At 35.4% G+C, this 21,634-nt stretch overlaps 4 protein-coding genes across 7 annotated transcripts; 2 read left to right on the plus strand and 2 right to left on the minus strand.

Annotated features, from left to right (window-relative positions):
* Nucleotides 1-59: 59 nt before the first annotated feature.
* LOC117296393 (tRNA (uracil(54)-C(5))-methyltransferase homolog-B-like) lies at nt 60-6,158 on the minus strand. 3 transcript variants are annotated; one of them, XM_033779292.1, is made up of 10 exons: nt 6,093-6,158; nt 4,637-5,054; nt 4,095-4,194; nt 3,864-3,934; nt 3,465-3,706; nt 2,670-2,986; nt 2,176-2,295; nt 1,821-1,920; nt 1,127-1,251; nt 60-241 (listed from the first exon to the last, which is right to left on the minus strand). In XM_033779292.1, exons 1-9 carry the CDS (start codon nt 6,140-6,142, stop codon nt 1,128-1,130), a joined length of 1,542 nt encoding a protein of 513 aa, XP_033635183.1. In that variant the 5' UTR covers nt 6,143-6,158; the 3' UTR covers nt 60-241; nt 1,127. The 3 variants fall into 3 exon arrangements, with proteins under 3 accessions (XP_033635183.1, XP_033635185.1, XP_033635186.1); XM_033779294.1 differs by having other exon boundaries at nt 60-1,251; nt 4,637-5,051; nt 6,093-6,147; XM_033779295.1 differs by lacking the exon at nt 6,093-6,158 and adding an exon at nt 5,935-5,986 and having other exon boundaries at nt 60-1,251.
* Nucleotides 6,159-6,271: 113 nt separating this feature from the next.
* On the plus strand, nt 6,272-9,824 carry LOC117296396 (chromatin modification-related protein MEAF6-like). 2 transcript variants are annotated; one of them, XM_033779299.1, is made up of 7 exons: nt 6,272-6,372; nt 7,112-7,224; nt 7,773-7,857; nt 8,069-8,111; nt 8,336-8,404; nt 9,154-9,343; nt 9,752-9,824. In XM_033779299.1, exons 1-7 carry the CDS (start codon nt 6,292-6,294, stop codon nt 9,798-9,800), a joined length of 630 nt encoding a protein of 209 aa, XP_033635190.1. In that variant the 5' UTR covers nt 6,272-6,291; the 3' UTR covers nt 9,801-9,824. The 2 variants fall into 2 exon arrangements, with proteins under 2 accessions (XP_033635190.1, XP_033635191.1); XM_033779300.1 differs by lacking the exon at nt 8,336-8,404.
* A 419-nt stretch (nt 9,825-10,243) lies between these two features.
* On the minus strand, nt 10,244-15,303 carry LOC117296395 (osteopetrosis-associated transmembrane protein 1-like). The gene is made up of 6 exons (XM_033779298.1): nt 14,861-15,303; nt 14,101-14,203; nt 13,581-13,708; nt 13,156-13,263; nt 12,505-12,670; nt 10,244-12,035 (listed from the first exon to the last, which is right to left on the minus strand). The coding sequence occupies exons 1-6, from the start codon at nt 15,254-15,256 to the stop codon at nt 11,944-11,946; spliced, it is 993 nt and encodes a 330-aa protein (XP_033635189.1). The 5' UTR covers nt 15,257-15,303; the 3' UTR covers nt 10,244-11,943.
* A 267-nt stretch (nt 15,304-15,570) lies between these two features.
* LOC117297053 (28S ribosomal protein S31, mitochondrial-like) lies at nt 15,571-20,528 on the plus strand. The gene is made up of 7 exons (XM_033780177.1): nt 15,571-15,667; nt 16,823-17,119; nt 17,426-17,581; nt 17,883-18,044; nt 18,234-18,304; nt 18,491-18,652; nt 19,255-20,528. Exons 1-7 carry the CDS (start codon nt 15,618-15,620, stop codon nt 19,512-19,514), a joined length of 1,158 nt encoding a protein of 385 aa, XP_033636068.1. The 5' UTR covers nt 15,571-15,617; the 3' UTR covers nt 19,515-20,528.
* Nucleotides 20,529-21,634: the final 1,106 nt, after the last annotated feature.

Below are 21,634 nucleotides of genomic sequence, written 5' to 3' on the forward strand. Positions count from 1 at the left end.
CTTCTTTTATTTATTTATTTATTTATTTATACAGTATCTTTACAGCGTAAATTATTTTGAGTTATTTATTCAATATTAAAACTGCACTTGCGGAAGTTTCTTCCAAGCTATTGACAAGTTTACTCATCATGCTTGTTTCCTGACCTCAACTACAACAAAAGTAACGCAAAGTTTTAAAGGCGCCAGTCTCTTTGAACTTGATGCCAGTTTTTCCTCAGAAAGGTTTGGGTAGAAGATAATCCTAAGAAACAAACAAAAACATAAGTTTTTTACAAAGTGCTAGTAGGTATAAGAAATCAAACAAATTAATTAGTTGGTAAGTTTTTATTCTTTTTAACATTACTTCAGACATTTTATTTTAACAGTGAAGGAGTATTCACAAATTTCGTCCAATTCTCTTGAAATGTAAGTCTCATATTATCAAGAAAACATTTATCACAGATTCCTGTCCAGACAGACTTGACCAATGGTTCAAGTCTTTAATTTAGTGGTAGGGCAAGCATGAAAAAACTACTTGTTTGTTGTTAGTATTAGTTAGAACATCAACTATGATGTAGATGATGTATTATATTTTTACTGAAAACCAAGTGTAAATATGGTGCATGACTTTAGATGTAAATACTACTTCATGTGGATTATTTAATATGTGGATTATTTAATTTATGGAAATGGATCCTCAAGTTGTTAATTTATTGAGAGTAAATAAATGTCGATAAAATAAAAACGTTTGAAAGAGAATTTTTGTTGCAGATCTTGCGTGTCTTCCTCTTAGATACAAAGTTGACTTGCTTCAAATCAAGACTGACTGATAAGCATTACAGATATTAACTTGTCACACTCTAAGCTTTTTTAACTGTAGTCTTCTCCTGTTTTTTGAGCAGTTATTTCCTCTGAGATGTATTGTCTCATTAGATGAGACTATTTCTGGCATCACTCATGAACTCTACTTGGATAAATATGAATATGATACATAAATTCCATAGCAATGCAATATCTGAAATCCTCTTAAAGCCTATATGGAGTTCAAACCATTGACAGAAATAAGTAGGGAGCCAACTTGCAGAAATGCTCCAACATTAACTAGTTGTTCCATCATTAATGCTTGCTTTATTTGCTTAGTTTTTACCTTATGGCCTTTCAAAGAGGAGAACAAGTTCACAGTGATGGGTGTGTGGGAAGAGGTCCACTGGTACAGCCTTGATGGTTGTGAATGGATTGCCATAGAGTCTGGTAGTAGCGGGACAGCATAGGCTAAATGGGGTACAAAGACAAGTATAGAGTTAAACAAAGTCCTCTGTTGTTGATAAGTTCGATCATCAAACAGAACAAAAACTGAACTAATTAGAAAGCACAATAATTCAAAGGTTTTGATGGTTCATATTACAAGGTCACATGCTGCCTGACCAGGATTGATGTAAACATACAACAAAACACAAAACTGAAAATTAAATTGCATTTTTTCGAGGCTTGATTTCTGGTGTCCGTTAAACAAGTCATGTGTTGAATGGAAAAAAATAACCAACAACCCTGAATTAGGATTCAATCTCATTTTGTGTCTGTCACCACAGAGTAAATGGAAAAGAACCGTCTATGTAGAGACATAAGGTTGATTTATATCCGGGTCATACTCCTAACGAATGCAAATGCGAAGTGAATTTTGACGTCACAGGGCTGTTTTCGCAGCGAATGTTTCGCAGAAAATGAACACAGCTCAACTGTTGCGAATGTGTGACATCAAAATTCACTTCGCCTTTGCATTCCCAGGAAGTATGAACCGGGCTTTAGAAAAGTTGCACAGTGACATGGTTATAAATACTGACTCTGTAAAGTTTCTAGCTGCTGTTCCCTCTGATTTACAGCATATATAAACCAGCCTCTTGATGGATGGACTATTCCTGATGATTCTCACTACTCTCGGATCTAAGAACAAATAAAACAACAAACTCTTGAAATTCCTGAGAAAGCAAACGTATTGAGAAATCTTCAAAATCAACAAGAATTACTTTGCACTACACAGATTTGATTGTTGGAACAGGCGTCAAGGGTCGCCTGTCCAGAATTGATAATTACTGGATGGCTAGTGTGAATGATATCAAAACAAATATTGCATGTCAATAGTCACAGAACATTCCTCAAAAATATGAAATACCGGTAGTAATAAAATAATGCACTTACGCAGTCCAGCTCTGGCTGGATTTGCTACCACTAATAGATCACCAGCGCCCTCTAGTGTTGGGAGGATGTCAGGTAAAACTTCCTCCACTGAGCCACAAACAAATGTCGCATTAGATATAGCTGTTTAAAAAAAAGAAAAACAAAATTATAATTTTTTTATGCTGATTAAGGCACTCTATAACTTTGATGTATTATCAATGGGCACATGAATGTGATATGTACAGTTGAAAAAATTCAATCATTATGATATTTAAAGATCGTATCATCTGATAAAACCAAATCAGACAAAACAAATTTGTTAATCGGATTTTAATTCATAATTTGGGTGCATTCATGTCAGTGGAACATATTCATTCTTGAATGAATCCTATAGAAGCTGAAGCATCAACCACAACATGAAGACTGCTTTGAATGTAGAAACAGTCATCCATTGCAGCTGTGCCAGCACAGCATCACTAAGTAACAAACAAACAACTGATCCTATAATGACATACCATTTATCTCAGCATTGATTCTTGCGTCCTCTACTGCCTGTTGGATCACTTCAATCCCCACAACCTCTCTAACCTTATCTGCCATAACTAGCCCAATGGTGCCTGTCCCACAACATAAATCCAATACAGTTGTGTTTGCTCCCAGCTTGGCGAGGTCCATGACTGTGGAATAGAGAACCTCTGCAGCAGCAGTGTTGACTTGGAAGAAGGAATCAGGGGAGATGCGAAACTGCAGGTCAAAGAGCGTCTCATGGAGGTGCTTCTTGCCAAGAAGGAGGTGATAAGGGGCTTCATCATTGGTTGCTGTTGTGGTGGTGCTGTGGAGTTAATAATAATACTTGGTTCTTAAAGAGCGCTTTATCATACCTCTAAGGTGTATCAAAGTACTCAGTTTGGTTTTCCTGCAAGGTATGTGGGGCTTGTTTTGAAGTATGAGACCTGTTCCTTTAAAGCACCACGGAATGGTTTACAAGGTGAGGAAAGAGGACACATAACTAATGACATGATAGGCTGTAGTCAATGCCTATGTGGTATTGGGAGCATCCAGCACAAAAATAGACCAACACAAAGAAGTAGACACGAAGGCCTTTATCGACATGCCAAACCCACCTTATTTCTCTAATCTCAGCATTCCTTTGGTCAACTCCTCTAAGGCTAATGCATAATTGATTAGCCAGGGGATTTGACCAATAGAAGTGCTCGCAGATAATATCATTACCAACGATACATTTTCTATTCAATCGTGGTCTTAAAGATTCCCTTCTTAAATCAAATCAATCATGAGCTTTTACCAACCTTGATTGAAAGTAGAGTGAGCTAAGCCTACAATCCTTGCCTTCTCCATAAGCAAAGAAATCCTGCAATGAGAGAATGGCATCCTCCTTCTCCATGTCACTTAATTCATTCTGGACAAAGCTGACAATAGCCATAAGATCACCCACATGGTTGGATCGCACAACCATCTCTCGCCAGTTACCACTGTCCTCAAAACTATGGGACACATCAAGTGGGGACTGCAAAAGGAACTGCTTGTAAGCCTTAAAAAAAGGGTAAAATACAGGATTATTTAGTTGGTATTTTAAATTTGTTGACATAGTGATTGGGATGATGATGATAATGTTGGTTAAACAGTTAAACTCATCAGGAGCCTTTCTAGAAATAAGTATTTTCTAATCCTACTGAATCAATTTTTACCTTTTCAACATGTTTATGAGCTTGGCTGATGTTTTGGCACGGGCCTGAAGGGAGGCATACAACATTTTTTTCTGAAACAAAAATAACCTTGATATTACTGTTAGCATTTGAAGACCTAGTTATGCTAGATGCACTCAAAACACAATAACTTTATGATAAAAACAATCAAGTATACAATCAAGTAAACAAGCAACAACAAAGAGAGAGAAAATAAGAAGAAGAAAGCTTTACTTCTCCATTCTCCAATGAATAGTCCGACTGTTTTCCTACTGCCATCTGCACCGGTGCCTACATTGAATACTGATTTGTTTCGGTAGCCATCAACAACAGGCTGGAGAAAATAAAACAAGAATAAAAAAGAGAGTGTATAAATGACGAAGATACCTATGCAGCCCAATGATAAGAATTTGATTTAAGAACATCAACACAAATAGTTTATAGGGATTTTTTAACCCTCAATTACTTCCCTATTAAAGCTCCATTAGTCATGTAAAGAAAATTAATATAATTGCATTTTTTCTTTGTTAGAATAACTTTATATTTGAGGATAATTTCTTTTACATGAATTTCTAAGAAAATTGCAAAAAGAGTCAACTGCAAAGAGCAAATAAAATTAAAATATTAGTCTGAATCAAAAGACTCACACTTTAATCCTAATGTTCATCACATTATTAATTATGGCTTTAAAGTAGGAAAAGGGTTTGGCTGTCAGTTCTAAATGTAGACAAAGTTTTTCTGTACAATAATTATTGTAGAAAACATTGATCACTTACTGATGGCTTTATTCTCTCCAGATGGCAACACAATCCATTATTGTTCTTTGCTCTATCAAGAGTTTCTGTTAAGCCAACTGCAGCTTCTTGTTTAATCAGCTCATTAGTGAAGTTCAACAGAACACTAGAATTCCTTAAGTGTTTCAAGTCTAGTTGCTTTTCATATGAAAGTTTCCATAGAGGTGTGACAGCTTCCCTCAGTTTGTTATTCAGATACTCTGTTGCTTGATCAGTATTGGCTGGCTGCTGGTGTTCCACAACCTCTTTTGTTGCCGTGAAAGCTGATGTGAACTCTTGGAGAGGCTTCTCAACTTCTACTTCTGTGAGCTGACTTGGCTGTACTTTTGACTTTGTCCGACGCTTGGGTTTGTTTGGCTTGTTTTGTGTTGAGACTCGTCTCTGGAAGACACTGAATCTGCTAAATGAAGGAACAAAAAGATATTTATATGTGAACTATCCCTGGTAGGACATCAGTCTCTGTTGCATACACTGATGTCCTGGGAGTAAATTTTCTCTACAATGAGAATAACACCTCTATTAATGTTTTACCTGATTTCAGAAGTTGAAGTTTCCTTCGTACATGTCATATATATTTATCATCTGTTGATGGATCCACAAATTACAAATATATCCGTTGGTGACATTATTCCAGATGCAGATGTCCGACTGTCAGGAGGATGGAGGATTATGATTACACATAGGCACTAGGCAATATCAAAATTATATGTTAACAATAACATGTTTTAAAAAACATCTTTGTGGAAGTCAGTCCTTCTCCCTCAGGCTCAGTCAATTGTAAACATACAGCGCCTTGAGTGTTTTTTCCACAAACAAGGTACAGCTTGCAAATGCAAGCAAATTTCATTATATATAAATAAGTTAATAAATCCAGTGAAAATATCAAAATAATTTGAATTAAAATATAAATAAATGGAACTTCTTGAAAAAAATAAATGACTGGAACTTCTTGAAAAAAAATAAGAAGAAGAAATGTGTAGCCTACCGGTATTATTATTAAGTTTAAAACTTTTTTTAACTGCTTAAAACTATTTTTTTTTCTCGTATAACCGTAGTATTGCCACAATGTTATTAATTAAAGCAATAACTCTTGAATGGGGAGTTGGGGTTGCAATCACCCCACACTGCACACCTACTATTAGTACTAAACACATTTCATTTGTTGTTGTTGAATGAATATTATAAATAAATTTTCTAGTTTCCGGACATTTATTATTAAATTTTAATTTAATTACCAACGAAAAAAGACGAATCGAATGTAAATTCACGACGTTACTTACATTGTAATAAGTGTAACCTGAATTGACATAAAAATCCAATCCAAATAATAAATCAGTCCCAATATGTCTGAAATTGGTCTCCAAAGGTGTTTCACGCTTAAACTCGTTATTTAAAATAAAAGTATCAACACAGGCAGATAAATTAATAGCTAAATTACCTCCAATTTGTTAACACACGTGTAAAATGTTTTGAAATGGGCGCCGCCATCTTGTCCAAATGACAAATTCTGCCTTGGCCCATGTGAAGTAAAAGTAATTCTGATTGGCTTAGAAAAAAAGCTCCGCCCAGAAAATTGCTTGATTGACCAATCAGTGGCTTTCACCGTAAGAGCTTCAGCATCCGGGAACCCGGGCAAAATGTCGTCCAAAGCTTTGCCGGTGCAAACCGATACGAGAGCAGAATTAGCCGAATTGGTGAAAAGGAGAGCCGAAATTGCGGTATGAACCGATTTCTATGTGTTACTTGTAACCTATATTGTGTTCAAATGGTGGTTGTATAGTTCTTTGTGCACCGCTGACTTGTGAAATCGTTACTTTTTGTACGGAATTGTGGCGGGTGATTTTGCAGCGTAAATTGCGTATGTGACGTCAATCGAACATAAAATTCCATAAAAATGTTATCCCCAGAGTTTACTACAAGATTACAATACCATGAGCCGACAGAGTTGTTTAAAACCTACTTATTTATAGTTATAAATGTAATATCAGTTCAAGTAATAGGAAAGAAAACCAAATAAAATATAATTATAGAGAATCCGATCGAAATATAAAAATTACTATAGCGCCCTCTGTTGGCGACTAAATCAACTTGCTGGTGGAAAAGGGATGTTTTGTCGAAAATTTCATATAAAATGTTTCATTAACTGACAAAAACTCATATTTATGATTAAATGTCAAACTCAATCGTTTGTTTTGACAATATTTACATTGTTGGTGATCAGATGCTAATTAATTGAGTTTTTTATACAAAAATAACACAAAAGTGTGATTAAAAATAAAAATGTCCATCATTTGCATAACTTTTTTTCTATCTTAAAATTCCTTGTTTTTATTTATTAAATGCTTAAATGCGTTCGTTGATTCACCGAAACTCTTTGTGCTTATTATCACCTAATTAATTTGAAGATAAAGTAATGAGTTGATTAATTATGTTTTATTTGTTTTGTTTTATTGACAGGAGACGCTTGCTAACCTTGAGAGACAGATCTACGCTTTTGAGGGCAGTTACCTTGAAGATACTGCCCTCTATGGTAATATCATTAGAGGATGGGATCGCTACCTAACTAATAAGTAAGGCCAACTCAAGAAATTGCATAATCATTCTTCAGATTATCAATATTTTATCTTCAAATGAGAACAAGGACTAAAGATAATCTCCTTTTCCCTAGTATAACTAAATTTTTGACTGAATTTTGATAAAAGAATTGGCAATTATCTTTTAGAACTGTTCAATCATTGTGTTTGTGTAAATATGCTAAACAGACAGCATTGAGCTCCATGAAGCCAAGTGTCAGAGGCACAGGAAATCCACAATAGTATTTATAAGTTATGATATGTGTATATCTTCATGTGTTTGTTTTAATGTCCGATGTGTGTTTGTGTACTTGTTGGTATTCCCTGGTCTGTTTGATGTGGGTTTCGGTGTACTATTTTTGTCTACTTATAATAATGTTTTTATCAATTTTTAATGTTATATATTGTTGTATTTATATTCATATTTAAATTTATATTTTTACATAGTTTTTAACGATTCCTGTAAGTGGCGGCTTTCCGCTGTTGGATATCAATAAATAAATAAAAGAAATAAATTAGGATGTATTGTTTTCATTATGATGTAGAAACACAAACAGCAAGACGGACAAGAGAAATCGGAAGTTCAAAGAAGCTGATAGACTCTTCTCAAAGTCATCCATTACATCCCATGTAAGCGTCAGTCAGGGAAAAACAATGTTACTTATCTTATTTTCGCAGGGAGGTAATATTGTATGGTTTGGTCAACACAAAATACATGAATGATCATGTATCTCGTTTGAGAAAAGCCATTGATTTTTTAACTAACTTTTGAATATTTTGTTTTATCGAGACAAACAAATTAAGAGTTATTTCATTGGATTTTAATTTTTAATCCCAACAGGGCTGCCTCGGTTTGTCAGATTCACAGCAAATGCCTGACAAAAGTAAGTTCAATCAAAAACCTTATTTACATAACTATAATATTGCTAGATCCATTATTGCATTTATTATTTACATTGTCAATAACTTTAAAAGAGGAGGACAAGCAATGACATCTCGAGCTATATAAAAAAAAAACTTGTATTAATCTTGTGTGATTGAGAAGTTTTATCATCATCCAATGAGTTATTAAACCATGACCTTTAACCCTTTGGTGACCCTTATATAGAGCCATCACCCTCTCAACCATCACAGTCGTCTTCCCAATCTACTTCTTCTCTTTCTACTCCCACTGATGGTGAGACGACTCAAGTATTTCCTGTTGTGTTTTTAGTTTCTTGAAAGTTTTGTTGCATGACGAGTTCCGTAGCATTTTATTTTTTGCCATCAAGTTTGACCAATTCTATTGATAACTCTGTAATTGGTGTACATGTTATTTGTAGTGAATTCCTTCATTAGTTTTTGCATGTTGATCTCTTTTTTCTTTTTGTAGGAGATTTTTGAAATGTTTGTTTACAAACTTGTTGCACAATGCCTGTTTAATCTTGTTTACATAATGAGTGACCTTGTGCGTTCCAGTGCATTTCTTGGCAGGCAAGATGCAACATAAAACCAAGAATTATACCCCCCAAAAAACTACAACTTGAACTACATTGTAGCAAGTTTTGTTATTTGCTACCTTTCTTCATTCATATTAACTTCGTTTTTTTTATTGTACAGCACAATCTCTATTAATTGTCAGATCTGTTTGCTTCTACTGAGCTGTGCAGCCTATCCTGGCTCTTTTGTGACACAAGTTACATGTTCAATTTATGTACATATATATAGCTGTTGCTTGTTATATTCTTTGTAGTTGAAAATTGTTAAAACTGTTATCCTTGTGCTGTTTTGTTTTGTTTCACCTTCTCTTCTTCTTGCAAATATTACTCACATGACCAATTAACATGTTCTGTATTCCTGGTTTATATACTGAAGTGGTGACTTCCAAGATTTTGTATTTCATTTCATTATATTTTGTTGTAATTTCCGAACTTGTCTCCTTACCAGGAGAATTGCATGAGATGCAGAGTAGTCGAGATGCCTCAGCATCATCCTCCAAATCCGAAATGGATGGTAAGAATGAAGGTGATGCAGAGAAACACATGAATAATGCGGGAGGAAATACATCAAATCATGTGGGCAAGACACATCGCAGTTCACATGGCCACAAGAAAAGGAAAAACAAAAGCAGACATCGGTGAGTTGCATCTCATATCTGTAGAAATCCCCCTTCTTGAAGAAGGTTGTTATGATTATCATTTGCCTGTCTCCTCTCTACTCCTTGCTTTTCACTCGATTACAAACAATAGATGGATTGCACCTAGCGTCATTGACCGCCATTATTGATGATAAACAACAATTATTGAAAAGTGCATGTGCATATGGGCTACACATAACTCTCGGCCAATGATAGCCTTTCACAAAATGAACTTTTCATCAAAGATGGTGGAGTATGACGTCACGTGCAATCCATCTATTCCACCTGACGTTTTCTGTTGTGTTGTCATTTAGCCTTTGAGAAAGACTCTGCTTAGGTTGAAAAGTGATGCCATTTCTAGGTTTATTTCTTTAATAATTCCTTTTATGTTCTTATCATTTATTTCAGGCTAGAGGCCCGATTGAAAAAGAGCAGACACTCAGAAGATGCTAATTGAACAATGCTGAGGTCAAAGGTCAAACAGACAGGATTGCTTCTTGCTGACCAAGTATTCTAGCAAGGATGAACCTGTAAATTTGTTTTCAACCAGTCTGACTGATTGTCAAATTACAACTTTGAGATTGTTGAGATTCTTGCGCAGTGTGGAATGAAATGTTCAAGTGTATCTTGTCAATTTTTAGTTCAAGTAAAAGAACAAATCAGTACTTGGCGCTTTGATTGATCTTCACAGATGTGTTATTTCATGTCAAGGTTCATTTACCTCTCAACAGGGACCAAAAGCTCATCTACAAGGGATATGTAAAAACGATGTTGTAATTAATCTTAAGTGTTAGTGACCAATGTTCATGTTTTAAAAAGCTGACTATAATTTTGTTTTAGTATTCATGCTGTAAGTATCTTGTTTTCTACTTTTCTATGCAAGGTTTTGTCATCTGTTTACTCTTCTAATAAATTAATGTATTGTATTTTTATTTTGTTAACTTATCCAAGAATATAGGTCGAGCAAGTTTGTTGATGTGAGAATGTTTTAACATTAGTTTGGTAACTTTTGATTAAGCAATTACAGTTCAAGATTACATAAATGATTGCAAGAAAGGGTCAACAGTGAAACGCAAACACTACTAATATCTGGACTGTTTCGTGCTGTAAAGGAATATTCAATGAACTTGTACATAGCGTGATTTTAGTCTTGATATTCACCATCAAGGACCGTTTAACAGATCCTTTTATATTGAACTAATTATTCTATTAATATTTGTAGAAAACATGCTTTGTTCCTTCAAAATGTCGACTAGAAAACAGTAATGATTGGTTGCTTTTCCCTGGTTTGATCAAAGTTTGTCAAAATAACAATTGGAGACTGGTCCCTAGTATGAACTTATCACTGTTTCCCTTTCAGAAACAAATAAAACTGAATCATTCTTATTAGGTATAATTCGAAATTTGAAATAAACTTGTTCTACAAGATAAATGTATATAGAGTACATGTACAGCAAGTGTATATTTTTTAGAAATTGAGAATGTCGAGAATGTTTGGTAAATGTCATTCAAAATTAATTGTTCCAACATTATAATACTTTGCAGACTTGTAATCTGATGACAACGTTAGTAGCAACAGTCTGAAGACGGAGTGTTTATTTAGTGGATTCACTTTCATGGTAACCAATACAATGATTGATGGGTTTCTCCTTATGAGAGAAAATCTAATGCAATCAGAATTAAAAGAGCAATCAATTAGATCAACCATTAAAACACTGGGTAGGTTTCAGAGGTGGCGAATACACGTTAATAAATAACAATAGTTTTGTCTTGCAATTGTGTTTTCATATCAGTAATCACCATTTATTTTATAAGCCTGTACAAATGTGTAAATTTTGCATATACAATGTAAAAGAATGGGTGAAATAAAACAAAATTACATATGTACAAAGAGATCAAATTTGGATGCGAGTTATTTTATTACTGGTAATTGCACTTAAATAAAAACATGGCTGATAATTCACGCAGGGGATTGCCTCCATACCCCCTGGTCATTGCCTTGGTGCCATTGAAATAATCCAGTTGAAATTTACAATTTCCTCAAAGGGTGCCATATACCAGGTAGGGAGAAATTGCCTTGGTGCACTTGTCCTTTCAAAATCGAGGCTTACAGGTACACATATTGTCATAATTTGCCATTGAAGCATCATAGCAAATAATGTTTGAAGAGGGTACAGCACACATTTATGAGAGATGGTAACAGAGCAAACTATTACATAAAATCTGGTTTAAATTTCATCAAAACACTGATAAAAATATAATTATTAATCTTTTCATCATTCTGAAGTAAGGTTTACAGAAATTGACAAAAATCTCTTGTGTTATGGTTGTATTTCTACCATATACAATTTCAAATCCTAGTTTCATTTTGCCAGAAGTGATAGGTTATCAATTTCGCCAAAATTGAATAGCTTTTATAAACTGTTCGTGGAATTAAGTGAACTTGAGAAAAACATTTAGTTAACCAATTCGTTGTGTCTATGTAAAGTAAAACAAATTCTAGGTGTGCAATGACGTATGTGCGAGCAACACCAGTTTCCCATAAATCGCTCTTTCTTATGACACCAAAATTTAGAATGATAAAACTCCTTTGACTCTAGTTATGTTCTGTAATCCGTAAGGAAGTCCTCGCCATGTTCTGGTAGTGTTGGAAGGCTCTGCCTCGTGTCATGAGGTTTGTTCATTCGATTTACTGCAGATTTAAGACAAGGCATAAATCATGATCAAGAGATACATCATCATTGAGAGTCACATATTCAAGAACATGTGATCATTTTTAATAATTGTTAATAACTATATATGACAAATATATTAATAGTAGTGTGACTATTTTATGTGAAAGTTAATATTTCTCAAAGATTGACATTTTTGAGCAACAACTTTTGGGAAATAATACAGAAAAAGGTTAAGGTGAAGTTGTTAAAGTAACTGCAACATTATGCATAATTGTAAAGTAACAGACATTTGGGCTGGTATGGGATGGGCTGGAATGGGATGGGCTGGTATGGGGGAAAGGAAGTGGTGAGTGTTAGTCAGTACTTTCAGATCAACCTAAAACATCTAGTCAAGTTGAATGAGTAAAATTACAAATCAAGGGGTTGAAAGTGATAGCAAATGCAATACAAGAGTGGATGGGGTATATTTTTCTCTCCAATACTCACATTTCATCAATTTGAGTTCAGTTTTTGTGGTATGTACTTTTGACCCAATGTAGAAGAAGATAGGCAGCGAGCAGAAAAACACGCTGATGGAAACAACAGACACAATGTCTCTGTCTGCATTAGTGCAGTTGTAGATTGTACTCCATACCTTTCTTGTACTGTTCATCTGGTGAAAATCAAAGAAAGGTGTATTAAAGGCAGTGGACACTATTGGTAATTACTCAAAATAATTATTAGCGTGAAACCTCATTTGGTAAAGAGTAATGTGGAGAGGTTGATAGTATAAACATTCTAAGAAACGGCTCCCTCTGAAGTGACATACTTTTTTGAGTAAGAAGTAATTTTCCACGTATTTGATTTCCAGACCTCAGATTTAGAATTTGAGGTCTTGAAATCAAGCATCTGAAAGCTAACAACTTCCTGTGACAAGGGTGTTTTTTCTTACACAGTTTTTCTGACATCTCCCAACTTTGATGACCAATCGAGCTCAATTTGGTCAAGGTTTGTTATTTTATGCATATGTTGAGATATACCTAGTGAGAAGACTGGTCTTTGACAATTACCAAAGTTGTCCACTGTCTTTAAATATATTTCTTTTTTATCTGTCTCTTTGGAGAAAGTAAAATAAGATAAAAGATGTTTCTTGCCTACCTGTTCAACACAATCTATGCAGATATCTTCAACACCACCCATGGAGGAGAAGAATTTGCACAGATTCCGGTAAACAACAGAACAATTAATGCAAACATTCTCACCACTCTGTTAACAAAAGATAAAGGGAAAATATCATTTCAATAATTGCATCTTTTATACAAGACGACCATTAGCTCAAATTATGAACCGACTTTTTTACAAGTAGACTTACTTATAAACAGTATTAGGCAAAAAAAAACTACATATAAAAATTGTACAATAATTGTGCGATAGTCAATCACCACCACACACACCTACACGCAGACATGTTTGTTATTAAAATAAAAACATGGATATTGCAGACATGTGTGTTATTAAAAAAAAAAACATGTGGACATGTTTGGAAAATCATTTTGAGAATCTCAATCCTCCAAGACACTTACAGCTGATGCTTTATCAAAGCAGGCAAGTGTGTCGTTGATGTGCTTTTGGAACTCCACAACGCCGTCTCTCACTTGGCACCCTGATGGTGGTTTTTTCTTCTCACAGGAGCTGATGTTTTTGAAGCAGTCTATGATATAAGACAACAAATTACAATCATTGTGCAGTTTCAAATCACATTATTATTCAGACAAAAAGAGAAAACTGCACAGGACACAACCAGAGTTTCTCAGTTTACTTTGGCAAATAAATCACCTGAACATTTGCATGCATGATGATTATTAATATAAACTAACTTTCTTTCACTTTTTGATTTTTTTGTAAACATATCAGCACATAACAATAAAATTATTAAATTATAACTGATGAAAAAACAAACAAACAGGGTATCCAATGACACTTATAAAGAAGGGGGAAAAAGTTGCGATAACATAACCCTCCTCCGGACCCTCCGGCTTCGCTGTCGGTAGGAGGGTTACGTTATCGCAACTAGGGGGGAAACTGGACAAAAATTATTCTTACTTTTACAGCTGCCCTTGTCCCACAGTTCTCTTAAAAACTCATGAGTCTCTCTAAGTATTTGCACTCGATCAGATCTCAGCAATGGTTCATCACATGTTGACATCTAGATTGAGGACACAAGATTTATTATAAGAAAAAGGGTAAAGTGAGAATTCCATTTTATTTAATCTACACAACGGCATTGAAGAACTCCATGTCTTAATGGCCCCCTACTTGAAATAAAAAGTAACCCACACAACACCCACCAATTTAGTTTGACAGTAAAATAAATAAACTAAATTGTTCTTTTTCAAGACAAGTAATATTAACAATTACATAATGTAGTTCATCTCCAACATAGTGACATTTGTATTAAGTTTTTACAAAATTAATGCACCAAAGATTAGAATAGATTAGCAGAACAAACAATATTATTGTGGAATTGTCACAATCAAATGCCATTGAACTTAATGTTGTCTTAACTATGTTTTTAAATTTAAAAATAATGACATAAATGCAACGCGAGTCAATAACAAACACTAGAAACAGTTGACTTAAAAAGCAAGAAATGGCTCGAGAAATATACAACAAATTCAAAGCAATTTTACTTTTTATATAATTTAATGTTGACAAAAAAGGAGCACCCACAAATTTGAACAACTCAAGCTCTTCTCTATACCGTACCATAGACAATATCCTCCAGGCACAAACATTGAAACAGTCACCAATTTCACTTGCCCTATCCTTCCTATTCCTAAAAAATGTAGTCTTTATTTCTCACCCGTTCTATCTCCTTGAATTTTTGTTCAGCTTCTATAAATACGTCGACACAAGTTTCACAAAATAGCACTGGCTTGGAAAATGCGAGAGCACAGTAGACAACGCGTGATGACACACTTGCATATTCCTGTAACATTTGTAGACAATCTTCGTCCAAAACAGGGATGAAATGTTTCTCAATCTCCTCGACCTCGGTGTGGATTTTCAGTCCATCCTGATTTTGTGCGCGCTGAACCGCATACGCAGCAGTTTTGTATCCCGTACTATTTTGAAGGTAACTTCCTTCATAAAGTGCACCAGGCGTATTAAAAGTCTCTGAAGTGTTGATGAGGTCTCCCTCTGTACATCCGAGGCGTATCAGAACGAAAAATACTTCGAATAAAAGTAATTTCGGCATGATTTTTTGACAGACGTATCTTTTCAGTTCAACTTCCTTCTTTATGGACGTCGCCATTTTAATTTTAGCCTCTTTCGTTTTATTTTAAAATACATTCCTCTGAAAGTATTTTTTTTTTATTTTTTATTTAAATTAGTGTCATAGATAAAAATCAATTATTACATGTAGATTATTCAAACAATATTTATGAATACATTTTAAATTATCAATTTATTTAAACATTTTAAAGATAAAAGGTGGCATAAATACTACAATCTAGTCTGGTTCGGGCCACATTTTTTGTTGTTGGTTTTCTCTACAGTGGTGGTCTGGTATCTATCACTACAGTCTTGTGTGTGCTCTGCCCGAAAAATCTAGCAAAATGAGCAGAATTTGGCGGAGAATTCCTCTGATCTACGGTGTTAAACACGAGTAAGTGCTTTTTAATCACAACCCCTAATTTATGTGAGAACTTACTCTTGATAGGTGCGACGATTTAAATCTGTAGTCTAGAGCTCGCGCAGGGGGGTGAGGGGAGTACCGGTGACTTCGGCACCTTGCAAACTCGGCACCTGCAAACTCGGCACCTTGCAAACTCGGCACCTTGCAAACTCAGCACCCACTCGGCACCATACAAACTCGGCACCTGCCTTTTATTGACTAACAAACTCGGCACCAAGCAATATCATCTCAGAGAGTCAAGTGGTTAAAAATAAAGTCTAAAGTACGTGTCTTACACAATAAAAAATTGCTTTGGTGTACCCATGGCTACTCACTCACAATCAATCGTAATTCTAGTGATAGTTGATACAGCCTCAGCTCGGGAAGAATTATTGTGATATCATGGACGGATACTGGATAGTACTTTTTTTAGTTTAGTAATAGTACATAATAATAATAATAATAATAATTACATTTATATATAGCGCTTTACTAAAAATAAGTTTCTAAGCGCTTCACAAAAAACAAATATAAATGATAAGTAAGCAAACGGGAAAACTACATGAGCAGATGCGATAACGTAACCCTCCTCCCACCGTTATCGCAACTTGTTACTAGAGTAGAGTTAGATTGTTTAACCACCCATGGCCATGAGTCCATTAGGGAGTCCATGACCATGTTGTTAACCAAGTTTATTGTTTAACACATTCAGTAAACAACACTAATCTTAAAATAGAGATGATTGACTCAATGAGTGTGATAATCACTGATTATTTATATCATTTATTATCATTTCAATTTTGTGGTTCCGCCACCCAGGCAGGTCGGGGCTGGGACTATAAGCGTCCCAGCATATGGACCAATTCTTAGGTCTACTCCTGAAACTAATAGATTAATATTAGCGACACTAAAGATTAGTAGCGACATTAAATAAGGTCCCCTCCCCCTGTAAATTTTTAGCCTCCGGTGGGAAGGATAAAGAAATGTTATTTTCACGAGATGCCTTTATGCTAGGTGTTGGAATTGCCCAATCACTTTATTAACAGACTTCTTTATTAACAAAAAGCCATCACCCAGACTGATTTTATTTTGATTATTATAAAGTAAAATGTAATTGTAGTGTTTGCAATTTTGTTTTATTTTCAGGCCTTTGATTTTGGCAAGATTTAACATCTCCAGATGTGTACAGACAACAACTGGCAGGCTCGACTCGCCTAAAGAAAACGGGGAAAGCAATAGTAGTGAGTCCTCACCAAAGACTCCACCAAAGAGTCATCTTTCAGCTGACAAACTCCTTAGCACCCTCACAGGGTTAAAGGTTATGAAGAATTTAGATTCAAAGGTCGGGAGGTCACCAAGGTTAAGGTCAGCTGCAGCCGATTTTCTTCAGCTGAAGGAGAAGAAAGCTGATGAAAGAGACAGCACAAGTGATGACATTCAAAGGTAACCACCGATGCTGTTGCACTTTTGGAATTGAATGAAAGGTTTAAGGGGCACCAGGTGGCAGCAGACTTACCATGGTAATTAGTTGTTCTTCAAATGCTTCAAACTGTGTAAACATTGAAAATTCATCGGTAAGTCTGCTGCCACATTGAACATTTTACCAGTGTTGGAATTTACAATTATGTATTGTTCGGTTCAGTGTAGTTTTTTATCAAGATAAATTCAGTACTGCCAATCAGCTCTCTTGTATCTAACATTGGTGTACTTTCTATTATATTTGCATGTTTTTCCCTTCACCTCTCTCAGTCCGGAGATCATTAAGAAAATGGTGCTGGAGACTGTTACAAAAGTAGCCGAGATTTTCCCAGAGAAGGAAGTTGTTGAGTCCGATTTACTGAAACAGCTACGAAGGCATGATGAAGCCACTGAAGCTGGTCAACTTGGGGACCTAGATGCAGTTAGGTATGTTGATTGTAAAACATTGAGGTTACACATGGAGTGAAGGAAGGGTTCCTCAACTTTGTGATTGGTCAGGTCATTCTCAAAAGGCCACACTCTGTTGCTTCACTAACCCCTTCTGCATTAGGGTTAGGGAATAAATTTGGTATAGCTTCACTTCAGGAAGTTACTAAGTACCTTCAGCATAAATGAATAACTACCACCTGGTTAGTCTTTTGTAATTCTACAATTTTCTGTCACAACGCTTTTAATTTCCGGCACTTACCATTCACAGATGACTGTTATTTCTCTGCTTCTTGTACAGTTCAATTCTATCGGGGATCAAAGTTCAGAAGCAAGCAACCCTACGAAAGAAAGTGGAACATACAGCGAGTGATGAGAGAGCACTTACAGAGATGTTAGGAAACCAGTTTGGAGATGATTCAAGACGAAGTGAGAAACCAGAGCCATATAAACGGCAACAGATGTAAGAGCTTTAGTATAAAAGGAAAAAAACAACACATCTGACATCTTGCCTTTGTCTATAAATTTAGACACAATAAGATTAATCCATCTTGTTGTTGACATACAAAGGGTTAAACTCCTATTACTGATGAATACAGAATCAATGACGATTTACATGTAAATGATTATGAATGTGCTTGTCTTTCCATAGGAGAACATTATTTGACCGTCAGAGACTGAACCTATTCAAAGTATCTTCTGATAAAGCTTCTAAGACACAAGGTTAGTATTTGTACACTGAGGCAATAAGGCAAGATACACAAAAGCCACACGGCACATTACCATAAATCAGAGAGATAACACTTTTAATCAATTCCACAATGAAGATGTAACATTAATGTTCAACTATCCTGGTGCTACCCATCCTCTTAACAACAGTATTTGTGTATACATGTATTTTATTGACAGTGTTAGTTGACCCAGAGAATGATGTCCTGACACTCTGGGATAAGGAGGAAAAGAAGAAACTGAGGGCTTTGTCGTACTCCACAATAAGCCATGGATTTGAGGAAATGATCAAATGGACAGAAGAGGGGAAGTTATGGCATTATCCAATCAATAATGAACAAGGTGGGTAATAATGATAATAACCTTTATGTGGTAGTTTCTGTGGATTACCATCAAGTGCTTTAGTAAATTTTGAATCATTTTGTGAGAATGCAGTTGATATTGTCTGATAAAGCACATCCTGTGCCTAGGAATGAGATTAAAGGGAAGGTACATTGTACATGTTTGGTAATTGTCAAAGACCAGTGTTCTCACTTGGTGTATCCCATCCTAGCCAGTCTTTTATTATTTTAGTGAGAAATTACCTCTTTCTCAAAAACTACGTTACTTCAGAGGGAGTCATTTTCCACAATGTTTTATACTATCAACAGCTCTCCAATGCTCGTTACCAAGTCAGTTTTTAAGTTAATATTTGTTTTGAGTAATTACCAAACATGTACCTTCCCTTTAAAATACGACAATATTATTGAAATGAAATTCTTAAGATTGAAAGTATGAGTTTCAATTGTCGCAGCTGGAAACATGGGACTTGGCTGACTGGTAGATCTTAGAGTGGTTATGCTGTAGTGAAATGATAGATTAAACACAACTTCTGTGACTTAATATTCCTGATTATACCTCAAAACTACTTGATATTTGTTTAAATTTTCTTTTCTGTGTTTCAGGTCTTGAGGAGGAGCAAGCAATTGGTTTTCATGAGCATGTTTTTTTCGACCATCTTCTTGAAGATCTTCCTCAGATTGAACCAATTATTAACTTTATGGAATTGGTTTGTGTTGGGTTAAGTAAGAATCCATACCTCACAGTGGAGCAGAAACATGAGCACATAGAATGGTTCAAGAAATACTTTATAGAGAGGGAAGCAATAATCAAGGAAGCATTGGAGGCCGAGAAAGCTGACGAAGCAAGAGGAATGGTTGTCTAATGAGAAGTCTGTATTCATCTAATGACTGTTAAAGCATCCAAGTGGCAAATTATCTACTTGATATTTTGTTGATAAAACGATCCACATCAAGAGGTGCATTACAAGTTTAACTGCCTTCAACCACAGCTCTGTTCACTTCTTGTTCGTTATGTTACCAGATGCATTGTCTCTTGGATAATAGTTTATCACTGATGCAGTGAGTGGTGATCAGGACAGATTTGGAAGAGTATAGAGACAATGATTTATGAAAGAAACCGATCAATGTTTCCTAACTCGTCTTCAATCAAAATGAATATGTTTTGTTTATGTTTAAAAAACAACTCCGATCTTCAAAAGAAATGGTTTTTGAACTAGAAGAGGTATGCTCGACGATAATACTGGTCAGTAAAGCTATTTCAAAAGCTTGCTTTCTATAAATATGAAGGCTGTATAGGTTTTCCTAAAAATGTGTGACAGTCAGTTTGAAATAAATACATTCAGGCATGCAAGTTACAGGATACTTATTGGACTCCCTGCACCTTTAGATTGTCATGGAATTGCCATTACAGAGATGAAAGACTTGGCCTTTGTTTTAAATAAATATTCAGATTCTATTTGCCATAATTCTATTGGATTTATTTCCACACAAAAGAAATAAATTTTATCATAGTGTTTACCACTGCATGGGAGAATTTAATAGCGAATGTCAACAGAGGGCGCTATTACAATCAAAGATGTGCATTTATTGCTGGGTGTTTGCAGATTAAAATTTAACAAACCTTGTGAAAATTGAAAAGGGGTTGGGTCAATGTGAATTTATCAGATTTATGCAATTTTTGCAAAGGAATTTCAATTGAACGTCTGCAAGGGTGATACTTCGGATAAACTCGGTTACCTGGGTAGTGGCTACTATTAAAACATACAAGTATTACATCTAGCAAAGACTAGGTTGTTTTTTATAACGATGTCACAAAAATGTCAATGGATTGTGTTATTTGGTAATAAAACCATTTTCAAAATAAAAAATGAATAAGATACTGACTGATTTTACCTTCTTTATAGACTGCTATTTATTGATGTCGTGTGGACCCACTAGGGCCTACAGTTTACACTGTCACGTATCGATTGTACATCTCAACATTCCTGGTGTTTGTTGACGTCATGATTCAAATCTTACAAATGAGTCAATAGTTTGTCACCCCTTGACTCGAGTGATTTCAAATCCCACTTCAGAATTTCAACAAGAAGACAAAAGATCTTCTTTTGGGCGGCCTCTTCTTTAATCTACCGCCCCTTGGTATCGTGTAATCCCCTTGGTCAATCCAATAGGCTTTGATGGGATTGGCCCAAGAAGAAAAAGCACCTGGACTACAGAGTGGAGTCGACTGCCTCCTTGCAACCGAAGAGCTTATGTTGGTCCCACAGAGAGTTGAGACAGGGTTGGGTGTAAAAGACTATAAAGAATGATGGTGATAAATCGTGCGGGAGAACAGAACCTCTTGAAGAGATCTAGACATGACTTTTAATCCTGTCTTTAAAAGGCTTCTGTACCTAACCGATTGAGAGGAGGGTCCTTCATAAAAAGGGTCGCGGTACATAGGTAAAAACATCTGCAAGTGGTTGAGATGCGTGTTTCAAACAAAGAGAAACGTGGAAAAGGCATTTGGATAAATGAAGAGGGGTTAATGGATGAACACTTATTGGTGTTAAGGATGAAACTGTTGAGCCAGGAAACTGGTGTTATTAAGGGCTTTAGGTGATAGGTGGTCATCCATTAAGATCGGTTTACAGCAAAATCCGGTTAATTTTGTTTCGAGACTGATGTAGCGGAAAAGTAGTTCCTCGCTTAATGGGAATTTGACAAAAATTAATAAGGTTTGTTGGGGGCTCTTTCTTGGCTAACAGCAGATCGACTATGAATAAAAATGCCTTCAAGTCAAAACTCAGGTACACTGAAATCGTATTATGTTTTTTTCATCCATCACAAGCAACCCAATGCACGAGGCTGTAAGTTGGGTGAATAAACAATGAATGTTTACCAATCATAAAATAGCTGAAAAGAAACCAGAAAATAAAAATCAGCGCGGTCTTCTGCTTTGAAGAGCATCAAAAGTCTAAAAGTACTATACATGTAATATTTG

This window comes from Asterias rubens, chromosome 11 (assembly GCF_902459465.1).
Source record: "Asterias rubens chromosome 11, eAstRub1.3, whole genome shotgun sequence".
In the NCBI taxonomy this organism is placed as follows: domain Eukaryota; kingdom Metazoa; phylum Echinodermata; class Asteroidea; order Forcipulatida; family Asteriidae; genus Asterias; species Asterias rubens.